The sequence below is a fragment of the Chionomys nivalis genome, chromosome 25 (genome assembly GCF_950005125.1).
Source record: "Chionomys nivalis chromosome 25, mChiNiv1.1, whole genome shotgun sequence".
NCBI lineage: Eukaryota > Metazoa > Chordata > Mammalia > Rodentia > Cricetidae > Chionomys > Chionomys nivalis.
The window spans coordinates 8,367,817-8,388,083 of record NC_080110.1 but is presented as its reverse complement, the minus strand read 5'-3'; the positions used below and the strand labels follow the sequence as shown (position 1 = coordinate 8,388,083).

Here is a 20,267-nt window from a genome sequence, read left to right as displayed (position 1 = left end):
TCTTTTAAACATGTTTTAGAAGTCTTAGACAGATGAAGACTGAACCAGAAAAAAAAAAAAAAAAAAAAACAGTAGAGACCGTACAGGAAGTGATAATTTGGTTTCAAGCACAGACACAACTCATTGCAGGGCATTTAGTTCTGGCGGCTTACATGTCCACCAACACATTTCATGAATAGTGGCGACATGGTCTTCAGAATGTCTCCTTTCATCCTACACAAATGTGAGTCAGCTGGGCATCCTTGCTTCCTATCTGTAGGATAGTCACCTTGGGATGGCAGGGAACTCCTGGAACCGTATCTGCAGCCTTCTTTACAGTCCTAGGGGGCTATTCTGCTAATGAGGAACATTTGATTGATTTTGTAATGAGAGGTTTTTATTCTGCGGTAGCAGAAGGAAGATGGGGTTTCACTAGCCATATTGAGCATGCTCTTGCTATCTACCCAGACCACTGTGGTGGATGTTTGAGGTTATTGTCGGCTGTCTCTCAGGTTCCCTGAGACACTTCAAGGAAGCTCTTGAGAATGCAGGAGGTTGGCAGAGATGACTCAGCAGTTAAGAGCACTGCCTGCTCTTCCAAAGGTCCTGAGTTCAATTCCCAGCAACCACATGGTGGTGGTTCACAACCATCTGTAATGAGGTCTGGTGCCCTCTAGAGGAAGTTACCTGATCAGTAGTCCTCATCCACTTAGACCATAAAACCCAATGTGGACAAGTTCAACAGAGCTGCCATACATGGGCTGCCCATGCATGCTGCAGCATTACCAGGGCATTAAAAAAAGAAGTTCTCACCAACTGTTGAAAACCATGGGGAACCTGCGATTCTGTGCTTTGAGCTCCTCCTTTCTGCTGAAGGTACTTAGCTCGTGGGGCATAACTACACTCTGCCTGAGCCACAAAGGTACCAACACCATCCCAAGCCTGTGGTCGAGTGAAGGAAACATCCAGAAGAATTCATGATGGGGAAATCAAAATGCATTTGAAAAATTAAAAAAGTGGTGTTAAATATTGGTCAAGGCACCTGCATGGTGAGAGTGGTAAAAAAAAAAATCAGATAACACAAATGAATGATTAACAAAAAAGACTCAGTGGCTCCTGTTGGGGCAGCGAGGCAGAGTGACTCTGTGGTTGGCAGCCCAGGGGGCCTTGGTTTTACCCATGTGTGTAAAAGATTCAGAGAAGGGCGTTTGGACATGGCTGATTGTTCTCTGTTCTCTACTAGGCTGCCTGTGAGCACAATGATGCTGAAAAGATGTGTAGACTTTGAAATCGTTCTGTGTTGTGTTCTATGAGCGCAAAGTCTACACTTCCAGTTCTGAGGGTCTGAGATTTAAAAAAGTAGGACGTTTTCAAATCAAGTGTGTGAAAGACTAGCTAAACCTATGTGGACTTCAAGTTTAACATTTACACGTGTGTTTGGTACGACTAGAATTGCGAAGACAATGCCTAGAACTCACATGTGTGTTCATGAAAGTTTGTTTTTGGAAAATGGTTTAATATATTATTTTTGTCTTCAATGACAGTACTCAGTATTTAGTTGATGCTAAACATATTTAGTCAGAGACAGAGCGTGGCTGATGTTGGGCAGTTTCTGCTGTTTGATTTTGAGTGATTGTTAAAGAGTTTTAGCTTTTGCTTTTCGTAATTTTTGTAAAATTATCCTAGCAAGCTCCTGTGGAACAGCTGTTTTATGCATATGAGCTCCTCGATAAAGCGATCGCTGCGATGAACTGGAATTGCATGCTATCGACTTTGTCGGATGGATCATCAGTATTCGACCATTGCTATGTCAAGGTAAGAGCGGACAGTCTCACATCAGGTCGATGTTTCCCTTAAGCAGGAAAAGAGCCCGCTTTTCAAGGAGTTACGTAAAGTGTGGTTTCCTCTCATAGTCCAGAAATAGCTCTTCCCAGAAGAATTCAAGGAGGGATGGTGTCTTTGAGTTTGTCAGTGAAGTGGACACGCTAAGAGAACACGCGTTGTCATGTGAGCCAACTGCTCAGGGCTAGAAGTGAGCAGAATTAAATGGCTATGAATGAGACAGAACTTGAGAGATAACAAGGCATAGCTATTCTTTTAGGCTGTTTTGATAACCATTTTCCTCTTTGTCTTCTACTCCTCTGGACTGAAGGACTCTCATGACATAGACGGGGTTACTTACAAGCCGATCTCCGCAAATAGCTTCATCATGGATCTGCATCTGGAGTTGATTCATGCTCAGCACCGCGTCGCCGTTGTACTTCTTGACCAACTGCAAGGTAGCGGCCCAGAAGTAACCATACAGAATACATTTGAAGTGCAATTCAAACGGAGAACCGACTCGTTCTTGTAGTTGTGTATTTGTTGCCCACTTTTCCAAATAAGTTTTATTATTTTATTTTTGTTTCCTTGGATTAATATCAGCAAATACTTTGGTTTATCAGTTTACACTTTGCATAGCAGGCCAGTAAATTTCTAAGAAAATATGATTATATTTACTTGCTTATAGTAAGTTTTTGTTGTTTTGTTAATTCAATGGAGCAAGCATTTATTTAGTACCTACCAAGATCCTTTGTTTCTACCTTTTTATGTTTTCATCCTTTTATATTTTACTTTAAACGTTTATATGGTTTTCATAATGGTTTTCTATGTGACCCTTTAGATGTAGAGAGGAGCAGATAATAATGAAAAGTCTCTGCTCATAAGTAAACTGAAAACCTGATAGAGAATTTCTGTTACATAGACCAGCTTTCTGAGGATAATTAGCCATAAACAGTATTTGAAACTGAAAATATGTGGTTCAGAAATGCAATTTAAAGCTCAATAGAATGATTGTGTCTGGTTTCCTTCAAGAATACTCATTATCTCCTATATCGTCCTTCATGGAAGAATGGGGCTTTGTTTGTTCTCGGGGTTACTATTTAATGGTTTACTCTCCAACTGTTGTTCATTAGGTCTTTGAAGGCCAAATGAGTTTCCATGAGGGACCACACAGAGATATTGACGGGAGGCCTGAGCTCGATTTTCGTGGAGTTAGTTAAGGTTTCATGCCGTATCCCTGAGTCTCCTTGGTTCTTCTGCTGTTCCTTTATTGATCTTCCACCCTAGCCTGTGCTATTATTTCATCCCTCTGTCTCTCTTCACTCAAGTATGCTGCTGCCAGACTCGTGCTCCGGAAGTGCTGTTTGTACCTATCTTACTGAAGAGCGTCACGGTGGCTGCTCACTGATGACTGCAGCTTTAGATATGACCCATCTGTATCTGCACTGAGAGCTTCCCATAAATCTTATCCTTCAGTGGTGTCTGGTTCTATCTTTCACCAGTCACTATCACTTAGCACTCATTAGCACAAATAATAAAATTCAGCGGAAGGGGTGTGCTGTCAGGGATCTTCAGGAAACCCTATGTCTTAGTCACTGTTCTGTTGCTGCTGTGAAGAGATACCATGGCCAAGGAAACATAAAAGAAACATCTATTCAGGGGCTTCCTCACAGTTTTAGAGGGTGAGTCCATGACCATCATGACAGGGGACACGGTGTCAAACAGCCGGCATAACATTGGTGCAGTGACTGAGGGCTGTATCTGGATCTATAAGGTGGAGGCAAAGAAAGGGAGTGTCTGGGTCTGGCATGGTATTTTGAAACCTCAAAGCCACCCCCAGTGACACAATTCCTTCTACAAGGGCACACCTACTAATCCTTCCTAAAAGGTTCCATCAGCTAGGTACCACATCTTCAAATCTATGAGTCTATGAGGGTCATTCTCACTCAGACCTCCATACTCTGCATACCTTGCAGGACAGAACCAAAATAGTGCCAGGTCTTTTTTGTGGACCAGACCTAAAAGTCATCTCCTTTCCTTGTCCCCAGCCAGCACAGCTCCATCCACGTTTCTCTTCTCTCTCATCTATATTGTACCACAGTGACAGTCCCATCTATATTGTACCTACAGTCCTTTGTGTTTTAGGTGAAAATTGCTAGGCTTTCACTGTCCCTGGAACCTTGTGTTTTCCAGGGACTATGGTGACACACGTTTTCTAGAAAGGACCAGGGACAGTTTGGCATTGTATGTAAGAACAAGGTAAAGTAGACAAGAGTTCCACAAGGTGATTTTTCTTGAGATGAAACAGAAAATTAAATATTTTTATTATTTGAAAATTCTGTGTCCTGAAGTACACCACTGGAAAAAGAAAAGAAGAGGTGACATTGAAACTACAACCTGCTGGGTATGGCAGCACAAGCCTGTAGTTCTGACATGTGGGAAGTAAGAGCAAGCAACAGATTATCGGTTCGAGTCCTGCCTGGGCTGCATAGCAAGTTCAGGACCAGCCTGAGCCAAATAGGGAGATCCGTTTCAACCAAAAATAAACCAAGGTCTGGACTTAGAGTGTAGTGGTAGAGCCCATACCTGGCATGCCCAAGGTCATGGGTTTGTTCCCTAGCATGGAAAACAAAAGGTTTTCTGCTTGGTTTATAATCGGAGGTGTTCTTCAGTTTTACAGATTCCAACTGTTAGCACAAATCCTAAAGGTTTGGAAAAAGTAAAAGAACCTACAAACTCCGAGTGTTTCTCAGGTAGGCGATTCGTGTTGTATCAGTTGTAGTTCAAAAAATTTAAATGATAACGTTCATCCTGGTCTTTTAGTAACTATTTGTTTGCCTTTACAGAGTTAACTGTAATAAATAAAATCAAGAAGAACAAGCTTTCCAAAGCCATCTACCTGATGCAGAAGGCCCTTTTACTGTTTGAGAAGGACACAGCCTGTGCAACTTCGTGGAACTTGTTGATGGTAATATTTCATGTTTCCATTTCTTCTTCTAGTCCTGGCACCCAGCTTGTGTTAAAATGAGTGATTTGTGTATCTTTCAAAAACTTGCTTTAGCTGGATGGTGGTGTCGCACATATTCAATCCCAGCACTCGGGAGGCAGAGGCAGGCGGATCCCTGTGAGTTCAAGGCCAGCCTGGTCTACAAGAGCTAGTTCCAGGATAGGCTCCAAAGCTACAAAGAAACCCTGTCTTGAAAAGCAAGCAAGCAAACAAACAAACAAAAAACAAAACAAAACAAAAAACAAGCAAGCAAACAATATTTTGTTCTTTGACATCTGATTATGATTCTTGGACCACCTCACATGGAGTGGCCTGATCAGGGGGACTAAGCTCTATCTCGAGTCCTGAACTGTTTGGAAATGAATGCTTTTGTTTCTAGAGACAACTGACTGACATGGGATGCCAACTAAAAGGAGGAGGAGTCAAAATAGGGTAAATTAAAATTGGAGCGGCACTAGCCCTTCTAGTGCATTCTTTGTGTCAGAGTTAAAATGCATACAGCCTATTGACTGAGGTAGTTTCATCCAGACAGAGACTGCTAACATATAGAGCAATATTCTTGATGTCTTTTAAGAAATGTCATGTTGGGGATGGAACACAGGCCCCATATATGCTGAGCCCTCTACCCCCGAGCCACTCCAGATCTGATCTTGTTGCTACCTTTAATGTGGTCTCACACTGGGAATTCTTTTGTCTTTTCTCAGATTCATGATAGGAGGTTTTAGTAGAACTTTCTGAAGGCAGTCACACTGCATGTTAGGAGATCTTCATTTTGCCCCTTGCATGACCTATGAAAATTTGATAGCATGATCTGTGTTTGTTAGCGTCTCAGCACTTCTAGAGAATGTGTAGAGATACTCACCCTAAAAGGAACTTCGCTTATTTGGCTCACAGTCTGGGGATTCCACTTCATGGGTCTGTGGTGGTGATACAGGAGAGCCTGGAGGAAGCATTTGCTGTCAGGGAACCCATGTACCGCATGGTGGCCAGGAAGGAGAGAGGGGGAATTCTAATATCCCCTTTAAAAGTGCATCCCCATGTTAAAGGTCTCACTGCCTTCCAGTAAGGGCTATTGATCAAACCTTTAACATATGGGACTTTGGGAGGTATTCCTAATAGAGTACTGGCTGCGTGACTGTTACACGAAACAGAAAGCAATGCTACAAGTAACCTGGCCAACAAGACAAAGAAAAGCCGGGTCAAATCCGGGTCAGTTAGGAGAGGTTGAAGACAGAACACATATATGTAGTATGTGAGCATGCTAAGAAGGAGAAACGGAAGCTAGCAGCGAGGCTGGAACATGAACAGACTGCCCTAGGAGGGGGAGGGGAGGAGAAGAAGGCATCGACCAGGGGTAGACTACAAGGCAGGCCTTTCATCCTTTGGTGCAGAAAGGAAGGAAGAGCAGATAGATGCACATGTAAGAAGCTTGTTGGTGTGGAGGCAGGAGGATAAGTTGGTGCTGGCTTGCCTCAAGAATTTCATAAAGCAGAAAGCAAGGATTTCTGCTAGTGGGAGCAGGTATTTGGAATGAGAAGGAAGGTGAAAGGAGCGAATGAGGCAGGAGCTGAGTCCAAGGGAGAAGCCTGGCTGGAACACAGAAATTCTTCCTACAGTTGGAGACTGTGACTTTTCAGAGGCTCCTCCCCCAGAGTGGTCTGATGTATCCGGATGTGCGATGTTTTGTAGCAGTGACAGCTGAGTATTTGTCATAATGAAGATTTGTATGGGATTATTAATTTTTTAAAATGGGAATGTTAGACCTCAGACTTCCTAGAAATCAGGTCAGGTTCCTTGAAGCCAGCAGGCACTTGCCGTGGAAGTTAAAACCCACAGATTGGGGTGGGGGACTCCTTGGCGTGTAGAAGTATATGGAAGTCACATCTCGCCTTTGCTCAGGAAACTTTCCTGAAGGCTTCCTCTTTTCTTCTAGCCCCCCTGACCATGTTGAACATGACAGCTTTTTTGTTTGTTTGTTTGACACAGAATTTCTCTACCTAGTCTTAGCTGTCCTGGAACTCTCTCTGTAGACCAGGCTGGCCAGGAACTCACAGAGATCCTCCTGCCTCTGCCTCCTGAGTGCTGGGATTAAAGGCATGCACCACCATCACCTGACCGGCAGCTGTTTTTCCTTGTCTTCCACTTTAAGATGTCTTAAGTAATGGTGTTCCTCTCCAGGTATTTTAAGGAGGTCTTCTCACCCTCTGAGGATCCAACATGTTGTCTCTGGTATGACATACTCTCCCTTCTAAAGACTCTCTTATCTCAGGGCCTGATCATGGTTTCCCACTTGCCTCATGGTCTCGGGCTCTCTCACCTAACACAGCTAGTAGTGAATAGTGGTCGTGTCAGGTCCTTCTCTGAACCCACAGCTCTCAGTCTTCGTTATTACAGGTAGGAACTAAATGGTTACGGTATGGAAAAAAAAAAACCAAGTTCAGATTGACTAGGGAAGGAAATAAGGCATCAAGGTGGAGACTTCATTGTTATAGAAAAATCATAAAACGGGACCACCCTATAAGATTCCGTCAGAGACCAGAAACGGAGCGTCTGAGGAAAGCTAGAAGGATGTGTTTGTGGTCAGCAAGCAGGGTTTTCAAAATCTTGGACATAGACTGGAGTTGAACACGGAGTAGCCAAAGATGAGGGATACCTGGAGGAGAAAGAGCACTCCAGGTAGAGAGCAATGTGGGCAGCGTCTCAAGAGCCCAGAAGTCCTTGAGTACTTGTAGCCCCGCATGACACTCACGGTGAGGGGCTTGGATGTGGCGGGGCAAGGGGAGGTTGGGGGAAAGACGGTGATGTTTAAGACCGGATGGAAAGCAGAGAGACATCCAAAGAGCTCTTACCCAGCTGCTGAGGGCTTTGGATGGATCAATGCCATCATTGTTCAGGGTGGGGAGTCCGTCCCGACAGCGTCAGGGAAGAGCTTTTGGGTTGGCAGCATTTGAGTGGGGAACGGGGGTTGATGTCAGCACGGGTGATCTGAACCGGCAGGGTCAAGGAAGATTTCTGTGTGTTCAGATCCGCATGTGTTCAGTTCTGTTTTCTCAGCAGACAGCACGTGGCTGTGTACTTAAGAGGACGTCGGCGTTCCAGTTCCATTTCTAGGGAGAATAAAATGTAATTTCTTTAAACAGTACTGCTCTCAGGACTAAGCCCACATGCCCTTGGAGCCTGGTGATATTGAGACCTTTGATGCTTCCTTCCTGCTTCCATAATACACCATTTCCTTGTTATAGCTCTACTTCCGTCGAGGCAGGGGAGGAAGACAGTGGGGGAGGGGAGTCTAAGTTTCCAGGTCTTTTTAATTCCTAAGACTGTTGGAACTCAAGAAAAATTATGAATGTAATGTCCTAAGGAGCCCCATGAGATGTGCTTTGAGGTGCTATTCTTTATAAGGGATTGTACTAGCCAGGAGCATGTTGAATATTTATCTTGAGGTCCCGAATCTTCGGTATCCACCTCTGCTCCTCAGTGGCAGTTTCCATCCAAGTGTTATGGTGTCATGATTGCTCCTTGGGGCACTCTCCTAAACAGCGCTGTTATCACTCAAATAATTGTCAAACTTTCTTTCCTTATAGAAGACAAATAAACTCCTTTCCCCTGGCAATCATTCTCTCCTGAAGAATATCACAAAATGTTTTACATTATCAGGGTCCTGTAATAAAATTGTCCCCGAATCAGTAATTGATGTGTCACCTGATGTCATAAAAAGGCATGAAAAGCTTGGGTCTCTTAGGAACTCTTAAATAATTCATTCTCTGTTTTGGTTTTTCGAAAGTTTTCTGCCCTTGTGGAAACATAATCATATCAAGTGTCTGTGATCCCAAACCGATTAAAAGTGAGCCAATGTGCGGCCACCAACAAGGGTCAGACTTTTGATAATGCGAGCTAACCAGATGGGACGGATGGCTTCTTTTCTTGTGTAGAGGAAAGCCTTTATCCCATCCTCCTGCCTTAACTATTTGACTCTGATAATCTGCTTTGGCTTTGCCCATGAGGCCATGTCTTTATTGTAAGGGGTGGCACCTAGCACCTCTACTGGATGCTTTTCTCCCTTTGAGCCGAGCAGCCACCATGTGGCTTATGTTAGATCATTAGTTCACTGAGGGTCTAACAGATGACCTTTCGGCATCTTAGCAGAGAGACTGAGATGCTCCTAAGGGATTTTGGGGCAGTGTTCTATGATGCTGCTTCCTGCATTTCCCTCTCCAAATATCACCAGAGGAGGAATGACTTCCTCCCCATTAGCTATAATCTGTTAGAGTGTGGGTACTAAAGATGCAAAAGGGGCCTATTGACTGCTCCCTCCTTGGAAGCTGAAACCTCAGTAGCAGTATGAAAAGATTGCAACTCCAGGGTACACACCCCGGAGCAGCCCCTTGCTGGAAACAGTCTCTCTGTGCCCTCTGCAAGGGAACAGAGCTTACAACCCCTCTGTTGCTACTCCTGTGTGCTAATGAGAAGGCCGTGACCCTGTTCTGGGGATCCTCTGTCTGTCTGATTCCCACTTCATTTTCTCTGTAGCTTCTGTTGCAAAGAAACTCAACTGTTGCATCTACTTTTCTCCTAATACTGTCTGCTGGAGCGGAAGTAAGTCTGCAGCTGAGATAAAAACCAGCAGCGCCAAATCCTGGTGTTAGTACCCCCAACTCTAAGCAAGGGAGCATTGTGGCTTCGCAGAGTCATTTTTATTATTGATACAGCATGTAATTGTATAGTCCCATTTTGGAAGCAGAGCTACGAGGGAAACCAGAGCCACTGGAAGTTCTTGTAAGTCCAGGCTTTAATATTTCCAGAATTTATGTCTGTGTTTCTATCCTGTGAACTGAACTGGCAGTAACTGAGTTTATTTCTTTTTTTTATTTATGGAATTTCAGTCAATTCAATCCTATTTGTTTGTCTTGAGGGAAATATAAATCGTTTTTTCCTGAGACCCTCTCAGTTCTTTATGTCTGTTCTCTACCGAAGTCTCCCTTTTGGAAGAGCAGAGGTCTTTCTGATTCTGACCCCTCTAAGGAGTGAAGGAAGCAGGCAAATGCACGTTGGCCTAAGTACGGCCATTTTGATTCAGGTTCCCTAACCCCGGGGGAGCGAGAACTTTCCATGGCTGACCAACTTCTTCCCTAAACCCCCAAAATGGTCATTGTGCAACTCTAGTTCTCTGGAAGCATCATGGCTGTTCCTAGCAATGGAAGGAACAAATGGATCCGATTGGTTGAACCAAAAGGCTCGCATTGTATGTCGATTGACAATGATGGAACATTCAAGGAAGTTCTAATCTCTGAATGCTGATGAAAATTGGTGAAAATTGTAACTGTAACTTGGATTTTTTGGCTTATAAACCCCACTCACTTCTGCCCCTGCTCAGGGATGTCAGCAGAAACAAGGCTCCCGAGTCCCTGTCCTGCGGCCCTGATGGATCAGTGACCTGCTTATGTGGTGAATATTAGAATCCTTGGAACTCATAAGTGCTGTGTCTCTCCTTCCTCGTGGTGCAAAACTGTCTAGATGTAACAACGAGGTCATGGTTTGAACCCTGGGTTTCAAACCCTGACAATGGTTTTGGGCATAATTACATAGCAGAGGTTTTTCTTTTCATCTGTCCTATAGGTACATTGTAGTGAATTTATCTGGTTTGCCTTCCCAAGGGTTTTGTTGTTATTGTTGTTCATCATTGCATTTCAATACAATAGCATGGTGTTAGGAGTATAGGGTTTGGGTAGAGTTCTGGTTCTGCCAGAGATTGGCTGTGTTAGTGATATCCTCTTAAGTCTTAAAATATTCATCTATTAATTGTGGTGATGCACACCTTTAATCCCAGCACTTGTGAGGCAGAGGCAGGTGGATTTCTGTGAGTTTGAGGCCAGCGTGGTCTACATTGAGAGTTCCAGGCTAGACAGTACTACATAAATGAGACCCTGTCTCCAAATCACAAAAACAAACAACAAAAGAAAAGAAAACAGTCAAATATTTGTCTATTAAAGGGAGGTTCTTAGGAAGACTTGGTGAAATGGCGCATGCAGAATTCTTAGCTTTTGGCACAGAGTGAACAGTCCGTAAGAGGTAGTCACTATTATTATAATTGTTATCTTTATTACTCCACCCACACTTTGAGTGCTTGGTAGCATTGGATGAGATTGTTGTCTGAGCCTTGGCTGTATTAATTGTCATGAGATGGCACATCCCTTTCCCTGTCTGTTCTCAGCATTATCTTTGAAGCCATGTTTTTTTATCCTCTGCAATATTCCTGGCTACGGTTCTTGGGGGGTGACTTAATCTACCTCTCATCTCCTTCCGAGGTGTACCCCATCACGCTGGGACGCGGAATGTTCCTCAGGGAGGTCTCCTGTAGTGAGCGTGGCACTTTGTCCCCACAGCGTCGCGATAGCTGTTTACATACATCTTAATCGCACCCTCAGGAGGGCATTACATCTTTCCATTAGTGTCGTGATGCCCTGTGGGCAGCAGGCCCGTGTCCGATGTATTTAATGTCAGCCTGTCTTCATAAGCATTGGCACACTTCTAAGAGAGGCAGGTCTCCTTTTTCTCTAATGGAACTATAGGCAGAGACATTTGCATTCATCCAAAAATACTTAGGGCCTCAGTTTATGCAGCCCACGGACGCACAAGTGACCGTGAAAAGCATGGTTGCTTCCTTTGTGTGCCGCCACGGAAGCCCCTTTGCTTTGAGGGTCCTGGTTAACCTTTTTCCTTGGTCAGCAAAGGGTCTTTTCTTCCTTGAGGTTTGGGAAGCCCTTCTAATTCCCAAGGGCTGTCAGGAGAGCATGTGGCGTTAGCTATTTTCGTCACCTGACATGTTGGGGAAAGCAAGCGTGTGAGCTGAGACTGGGAAGAGCTGTCCGGATTCTGCAGTTGTAAGGCCTCGGCCTCCGGAAGCATCGCTCTAGATAATACTCAGGTCTTTATTGACACTCTTTCAAAATTGACTTCAGCTGTTTTTGAGATTTTTTTTCTTTCTGGATCCCCCCACCAGATATTTCCTTCTGTGTGGTTGAAGGTCTTAAATCACCCCCAGACACGCTCTCGTGAATGGACATTACTAGCAGCTGCAGAATTTGCCTTAGTGAGCTGGGGGTTTATTTTTAACAAGCATTAGAGTCTGCCTTCATTTCTGTCATGGACTTTATTTGACCCAAATCTGGGATTTTATTTTGGACTTTCCTTTCACTACTTTTTCATACAAACTTTGATATTTCTGTTCACATATTTTAAATTGAGCCACAGGATCTGAGTCAGGGATCTCCTCTGAAGGTTGGTCAAGACTTAGAGCATTTTTTTTTTCAGAGCATTTTTTTTATCATGTAGTTTAAAATGTGTCATAGTAAACACCCTTCTCCACCATCATGGTTCAGTTTGGCTTTCCTTTAGAACCCAGTGGCTGAATCCGAAGAGATAAATAAGGCACCATGCCTGATATCAAGGCATTCATGACAAGGCGTGGACATTTGGGTACACAGATCGCACACGGTCCAGTACCCACTGAAGTAAAGTCAGTGAAGATGCGTAGGGAGGGATGCCTGGGAGCATGGGGTTGCCATGGAGATGTCAGTGGAGGTGATGCTCCAGCAGGGCTTGAGCCAGCAGAGAAGATGTGATGCTGCCTGGGAAGGGGGAATTGCATGGGAGTGCGTGGTTCTAAAGGTTTAGTCGAAACAGAGAGGAACACAAGACAGTCAAGAGTAGACGGGGAGCCAGAAGATATGTCCATGACCTTCACAAAAGCTCTTTGCCCTTCAGTAGATAGATGCTAGAGGTTGTTTTCAGAGTCAAGACAAGAAGTTGAGGAGACCAGAGAGTGAGCAGAAAACCACCTCTTTGTTATAACAGAGAGCAGGCTGTTGGTCGATGCAGTGGGTCATTTGGTTTTGGAAAGCAGTGGACGTTAAGATTACCCTTCCCGTATGAGCTTTAATAGGTGATCCAGCCTTCTCAGCAGGCTTTGGGGTTAGAGACAGCCAGGAGAGCATTAAGGACATCCTAGAGGAGGAAGCATGAAGGGGCCTTCAGGGAGAGAGAGTCTTCCCTGAAAAAAAAAAAAAAAAACAACCACCGTGAGGTGCCTCATTAGTAGAGACAGCTGCCAGGTACAGCGTGAGAGGAAGAACCCCTGAACATGGGACATTTTCTGGCTCTGGGAGGCCTTCATGGAGGGTCGGTCAGAGGTTCCCCACCAGAAAATCTAACTCGGCCCTGTCAGGGGGCTGAAGAATCTGGTACCAGGTAAGAAAATAAGCATATTGCAGCTCTGGAGAGAAGATGCTGAAGGAGCAGCAGATCGTGTCACCTCACCAAGTCTCTGCGTTCCAGAGGGCATGACCTGACTTCTGTGGGAGGATGAGAGGCCACCGGAGCATCTGTGATGTGTGGTTTCTTACCAGAAGCAGTGGTTGGCAGTTTTTGCTGCGCTTCAGAATCATCCGAAACCTTTACATATATTCAAGTCCTACTTCTGGATTTTTGTTTTATGTTATTGATGGGGCATCCTGGCATACCCTGTTCTGAGATGAGAAAAAAAAAGCAAGGCCTTTCTAAGTGGGCCTCGTGTATGGCTAAGACTTGTGACCTTCAGTGCAGAACTCTTCCCCAAGCTTTAGAGAAGTAGAATTTTAAATGACGCATATTTGTAGATCCATTTTAGTTACTGCCCGTGATTTTAGATCTGGGTGTCAACCACTCAAACACAGCATAAAAATGACAAGGTAGTTTTATTTTAATGTAGGCCAACCTTTATTATTTTAGGGAAAGCTGTGTCTGGAACCTAGTCTTACTTTTTTTTAATTTTATTGATTTTTTTAAATTGAGCTCTACATTTTTCTCTGCTCCTCTCCTTGCCTCTCCCCTCGCCTTCAACCCTCTCCCAAGGTCCCCATGCTCCCAGTTTACTTAGGAGATTACTTCCCATGTAGATTAGATCTATGTATGTCTCTCTTAGGGTCCTCATTGTTGTCTAGGTTCTCTGGGATTGTGATTTGTGGACTGGTTTTCTTTGCTTTATGTCTAAAAACCACCTATGAGTGAGTACATGTGATAATTGTCTTTCTGGGTCTGGGTTACCTCACTCAAAATAATGTTTTCTAGCTCCGTCCATTTGCCTGCGAAATTCAAGCTGTCGTTATTTTTTTCTGCTGTGTAGTACTCCATTGTGTAAATGTACCACATTTTCCTTTTCCGTTCTTCGGTCGAGGGGCATTTAGGTTGTTCCAGGTTCTGGCTATGACAAACAATACTACTATTAACATAGTTGAACACATGTCGTTGTGGCATGATTGAGCATCTTTTGGATATATACCCAAAAGAGGTATTACTGGATCTTGGGGACGGTTGTTTCCTAATTTTCTGAGAAATCGCCACACTGACATCCAAAGGGGCTGTACTAGCTTGCACTCTCACCAGCAATGCAGGAGTGTTCCTTTATCCCACAACCTCTCCAGCATAAGTTGTCATCAGTGTTTGTGATCTTGGCCATTCTTACAGGTGTAAGATGGAATCTCAGAGTTGTTTTGATTTGCATTTCTCTGATGGCTAAGGATGTTGAACATTTCCTTAAGTGTCTTTCAGCCATTTTAGATTCCTCTACTGAGAGTTCTCTGTTTAGGTCTGTACTCCATTTTTTTTTTTAATTGGATTTTTTCTTTCGATGACCAGTTTCTTGAGTTCTTTGTATATTTTGGAGATCAGAACTCTGTCTGATGTGGGGTTGATGAAGATCTTTTCCCATTCTGTAGGCTGTCGTTTTGTCTTGTTGACTGTGTTCTTTGCTTTACAGAAGGTTTTCAGTTTCAGGAGGTAATTGTTTCTCTCAGTATCTGTGCTACTGGGGTTATGTTTAGGAAGTGGTCTCCTGTGCCAATGTGTTCAAGTGTACTTCCCACTTTCTCTTCTATGCAGTTCAGTGTTACTGGCTTTATGTTGAAGTCTTTGATCCATTTGGACTTGAGTTTTGTGCATGGAGATAGATGTGGATCTATTTTCATTCTTCTACTTGTTGATATCCAGTTATGCCAGCACCATATGTTAAATATGCTTTCTTTTTTCCATTTGATATTTTTTGCTTCTTTGTCAAAAATCAGGTCTTTGAAGGTATGTGGAATAATATCCGGGTCTTCGATTCAGTTCCATTGGTCCTCCTGTCTGTTTTTATGCCAATACCAGGCTGTTTTCTGTACTGCAGCTCTGTAGTAGAGTTTGAAGTCAGGGATTGTGATGCCTCCAGAAGTTCTTTTATTGTACAGGATTGTTTTGGCTATCCTGGGTTTTTTGCTTTTACATATGAAGTTGAGTACCGTTCTTTTGAGGTCTGTGAAGAATTTTGCTGGGACCCCTGGTTTTATAATCTGTACTTATACACGGTGCTAGTTTGAGCACTCAGCCTTGAACAACACTTTGGGGCGCACTCAAACACTAGAGTCTTTTCTTTATTGAACTTGGAGGTCAGATCTCCAGATGGAAACTTCGAACTCTGTATGTCTTCTGTAGGAGAGACAACATGGGCATCTTGCAGCAGAAGGGGAGTGCTTGGGATTCGGAAGACAGACATTTAGTCTTCCTGGCAGTAGGAGCTTCTCTTTTGCATTTGTTACCAAAGGTGGAGCTTCAGAATACAGTGGAATGGTAGCCTTCTGTCTTTTCGTGGGCTTCACTGGAGATTCCCTTAGTGTTTTGTTAGGAGCAGTGAGAGAGCCATCTTAGTGCTTTGTCTATTAACTAAACTTAATGTTTTAATATTTTTCTAGCTTTGTGAGTTTCTGAAAATTAGTACTGTATGTTTAAAATGTTCAACTATCTTTAAAAATAGTTATGACTTTTTATTTTATGTGTCTAAATATTTGCATAAATATAAATATTGTGCCATGTGTATGCCTGGTGCCTGCAGAGGCCAGAGAGGTCTTTGGATCTCTGGAACTGAGATTATAGAAGGTTGTGAGCCACTCTGTGGGTGCTGGGAACAAGCCAGGGTCCTCTGGAAGAATAAACCACAAAAGACAAATATATAAATATATTTGCTTTGCTTGGGATTATTGAGACTAAAATATTGCTACTATTATTTTAACTGGTGTAATTAGTGTTGTTAGGAAATTTACACATCCTTGTTGATACAGGTTATCTGGTTTTTAAAATACTGTTTAGATCTGAAAGTTAGGCATTGTTTCTGTGTATAACTGTTTGAAATAATGATTGCTTTGCCTTCAGAATTACAGAATCCTGAAAATATCTTTGTCTGTTTTAACTCATTTTGGTGATATAAATCTTAATCACATCCCTTTCAAAAACCACACGTATCAACATTGTATTTCCTGAGGGTTACATGGTAAACGGTGTTTGTTGGTGTAAATGCAGGTGTCTGTGTTGTGGACTTTCAAAGCATAACAAAGTATGAGGGTTGATAACCAGAGGATTTTAAGCCAGAAATGTCTCCTGTTAAGATTTGACCATCACGTTTAGATGTATGCATCCGATTGCATTGATGAGGTCCATCCAGTAGTCTGCTACCATCCTGCCAAAACCACACTGGCATATATACGCATGCCTCAGAGGTTCCAGAAATGGCATATAGAAAGAGAACCTTTACCACAAGGGAATGCTGCAAATACAAAGGAGGCCCAAGCTCCCGGAATGTATTTTTCTGTTTTCACACTTCGTTACAGGAAGCGTATGCCTTAATTGAGAAGATCGAAGCAGAACAAAACGCCCTCTATTCCCACCAGAAGTGCTTGGAGAGTTCAAAAGCAAAGAAGAGCCGACTCCCTCCCCCACCCATCCTGCTGGCCCGAACCCACTGCTCTGTGACTCTGAAACCAGCTCCCTTTTTTTCAGACACTAAGGTAAGGCGCCCTTCCTCACGCCACGTTGACCTAAGCACTCTCCTAACTGTAATGGCTCCGGTTATTATGGTTTTCAGCACCTGAGTAGTCTTATTTATAAGCACTGAACATCAGGTTGATGTGTTCGTGTCTTATCTACACTTAATTTATTCATGATACTTCCCCTTTATGAGCTGCCCTCTAAAGCTCTTTCGAGCACTCAGTCAGAAGAAGCGGTAGAAAATGGTTCGCTCTATGGGTCTCTGTCCCAATGGCGCTGCTGTACGCTGACAGTGAGTTCAACATAGAGCGAGGGCTGACTTGGAAATGGAGGGCGGTGGAGAGGGTGGTTCCTCCGAGAGCCAACACCAGAGACAAAACAACAAGATATGGGAATTTGAAGGCTGTGGGTCCAGCGCCTTGGTTCTCAACCTGTGGGTCGTAACCTCTTTGGGGGTCACATATCAGATATTTACCTTATGATTCATAGCAGTGGTGAAATAACAGTCAAGACGCAGCAGTGAAAATAGTTGTATGGTTGGGAGGGGGTCACCACAGCATGAGGAACTGTATGAAAGGGTGGCGCATCAGGAAGGTTGAGAGTCTCTGGTCTAGAGATAGTGTGACAGGACCCCTCGGGTCACTGTGGCAACCAGTGACAACCCACACATCTCCAGTCAGGAATCTGTGCATTTATTAGGGTGAACCTGCCTCCCATTCCGGAGTCCCGGAACTCGGCCCGAATGGGAATAACACTTGGGATTGCATTTCCTAAGAAGAAACTGGCTCCAGCTGGTTTATATTTTAAATATTGCTCCTTCCTCTTTAGGTGCTCTTTGATGTTGTACTACAATGCAATCCTATCTTTGATTATCTTCAGGGCATTTTGCATGCAGAGCCTTTGAAGTCAAGGACATCTAAGTTTGAAACTCCAGCTTCTTCCCTTTCCTGGCAGCACAATTTTAGGAAGGCCAAGTAGTTTGAAGATTTCTTCTCATTTGTAAAGTGTGTTTATCGTGGAAAGAAGCTGGCACAGGGCTGGAGACGTAAGGAGTTAGTAGAGAGCTCGCCCTTGTTCTGTCCCCAGAGTCACGTGAGCTACGGGTGCTGCCCCGTGCCTGTAATCTCAGCACTTTGGAGGTGGAGGCAGAAAGACCAGTCTGTGGTCCTCCCTGCCTCTGCAGCAAGTTCAAGGCCAGCATGAGACCCCCATTTTAAAAGTAAACTGAACTAGCCAGCAGTGGTGGCAGGTGCATTTAATCCCATCACCAGGAGGCAGAGGCGTGCAGAACTCTGTGAGTTCAAGGTCAGCCTGGTCTACAGAGCGAGTTACAGGATAGCCAGGGCAACACAGAGAAACCCTGTCTCAAAAAAAAAAAAAAAAAAAAAAGGCAAACAAAAATAAGAAAGGAGGTGGAGAGAGAGAGAGTAAACTGAACTAATATATAACATTCTCGACAGATTAGCTGATGACGTTCTACTGTTGTTAAGCATATGTAATAGAATTTATCAGAGCAGTTACTGGAGTTATGGGCCGTGACTGCATTATTTTGCAATATTTTATTCTGTACAATGAGCTTTTTTCTTTTGAATGTCAGCTGTCACGTTCTCTGTGCGTTCATAGACACCAGGCAAAGCATGGATGGAGTGTAGCTCGTTCCTGAGTGAGTTAGGTGGATGGGGCGGCCTTTCTTGGGAAGTAGCTTCACCTTCACATTGTTTTGTTCTCTGAGATTGTGGCAGTAGAAATAGCACCACTTTAGCGCTAGGAGTTCCACCTTGGAGATTTTGGAAATCTGTGATAAGAAGAAGGCGGCTTCACAGGTTTTAGGAAATTAGCACAGAATAAGGCATATGGAATTTACTGTTGGCTTTCAAGTTATTTTGGTTTAAACCCAAACTTTAATTTTTCAGTATTACTATTTAGTGCCCGTTTTATTTTATATTTATGGAACATGAGAAGACAGTAGCACCCCATGTTTGACCCGTAGCTCTAATGCTTTTTAATGGCACATAAACAATAGCATTTATGTCAATTACTCATTAGGCCAGCTGCTTCAGGTGGGTTCACCCTTTGCTTCCTGTGTGTCGCCACTAGGTGGCGCTGTGGGCTCATGCAAGTTTGCTGGTTCTTTGGTTTGGCCATCTTTTTGTTTTAGTGAAAACTCTTCAGGCTTTGGTTTCATTAAAATCCATTTCTATAACTGCAAATGCTAATGTTACTTACATTGTCTATAAAATCTTATTTCCAAAGTTAGCGATTTGTTCACACCGTCTCCATTCTTATGTAGATTCTAATTACACGTTGCTTCTTTGTGTTACACAAGCTAGGAGTGAAATAAAAATATAAAATCTGCTTGTAAAAATGCTTTTAGAGAGAATCTGCTCTCTGGATTCTGGTTTGTGCGGTATAATTTAGAGCAATAACAACCTGTCATACAACAGTCTCTCCGCCCCTCCCCCATGGGAAGCTTGCTGTTTTTGTGTGGGTTATCAAGAGACGTTAAGTCCGTTATTTTTGGTGTTTGTGTTTTGTTTTGTTCTGAGTTTTATCCTTGTCTTCCAGCCTCTGGGATTCAGCATTCTCTCTTCTCTCTCTCCCTCTCTCTCTGCTCACGTGGGCTGACACTCTTAATATGCCATAAAGGTCACAATAACCTGAGAAGTTTTCTGTGGCAGCACAAAGGGTCAGACCCGTGTAACAGAGCCTCACTCACGGAAGCTAGGGAACCCGGAATGGGTTGGCTATCGTTTTAGAAGGTGGCCGGGCTATGGTGGCGCAGGCCTTTAATCCCAGCACTCGGGAGGCAGGGGCAGGCGGATCTCTGTGAGTTTGAGGCCAACCTGGTCTACAAGAGCTAGTTCCAGGACAGGCTCCAAAGCTACAGAGACATCCTGTCTTGAAAAACAAAAAACAAACAAAAAGGTAACCGATTTTGTACAAAGTATTCTTTCAAAAAGTGACCTAGAGTGGAATCAGGGTTTAGAGCCCCTCACACAGCTTAGACCCCGGTGCTCCATGCGGTGCATTTAGTCAGTGTTGCCCTGTCTCAGCGCCTCGTCTCTCTGACTTCCTGGCCTTTGGTTTTGTCAGGTATGCATGTCACGTGACACTCTCCTCTTTCGATGTGTGCAGGCTGAATCCGGAGAGGACTTGTGAAAAGGCCTGGGATAGATAGCTCAGGGGGAAACAAAAAAGATTTGACAAATAGGATTTCATGAAAAAAAAAAAATATATATATATATATATAAAAACGCTAAACAAAAGCCTCTTTCCAGCGAAGGGAGCAGCCCAGTGAGGAGACAGCTTGTAGGGCAGGGGCCTCTGCTTTCGCATCACTGATGGAGGCTTAATATTCGTATCACGAGGAGGACCAAAAAGACTATACCTGGGGCTGGAGACCCAGCTCAGTGGTTAGGAGCGCTCAGCACCTCCTGTGGCAGACCCAGGTGTGGTTCCCAGCACCTGCATCGGGTTGACCACAAATGCCCGTAACTCTGGCAGTGAGCAGACGGTTCTCAAACGATGACGTGCTTGTGGCCAACAATCACAGGCAAATGTTCACTCTTCTTAGCCCCCAGGGAAGACCCCCCTCCTAAAGCATCCTGGAGAGATCCCTCTCACCCCACTC

General features: G+C 43.8%; 1 protein-coding gene across 1 annotated transcript in view; it reads left to right on the top strand.

Annotated features, from left to right (window-relative positions):
* The window catches only part of Cfap54 (cilia and flagella associated protein 54), a 255,271-nt gene that overhangs the window by 48,116 nt on the left and 186,888 nt on the right, over nt 1-20,267 (top strand). The window contains exons 16-20 of the mRNA XM_057757648.1: nt 1,666-1,794; nt 2,132-2,258; nt 4,473-4,553; nt 4,647-4,768; nt 16,480-16,656. Of these exons, the coding sequence (XP_057613631.1) occupies nt 1,666-1,794; nt 2,132-2,258; nt 4,473-4,553; nt 4,647-4,768; nt 16,480-16,656 (636 nt within the window). The remainder of the gene's footprint in view (nt 1-1,665; nt 1,795-2,131; nt 2,259-4,472; nt 4,554-4,646; nt 4,769-16,479; nt 16,657-20,267) is intronic.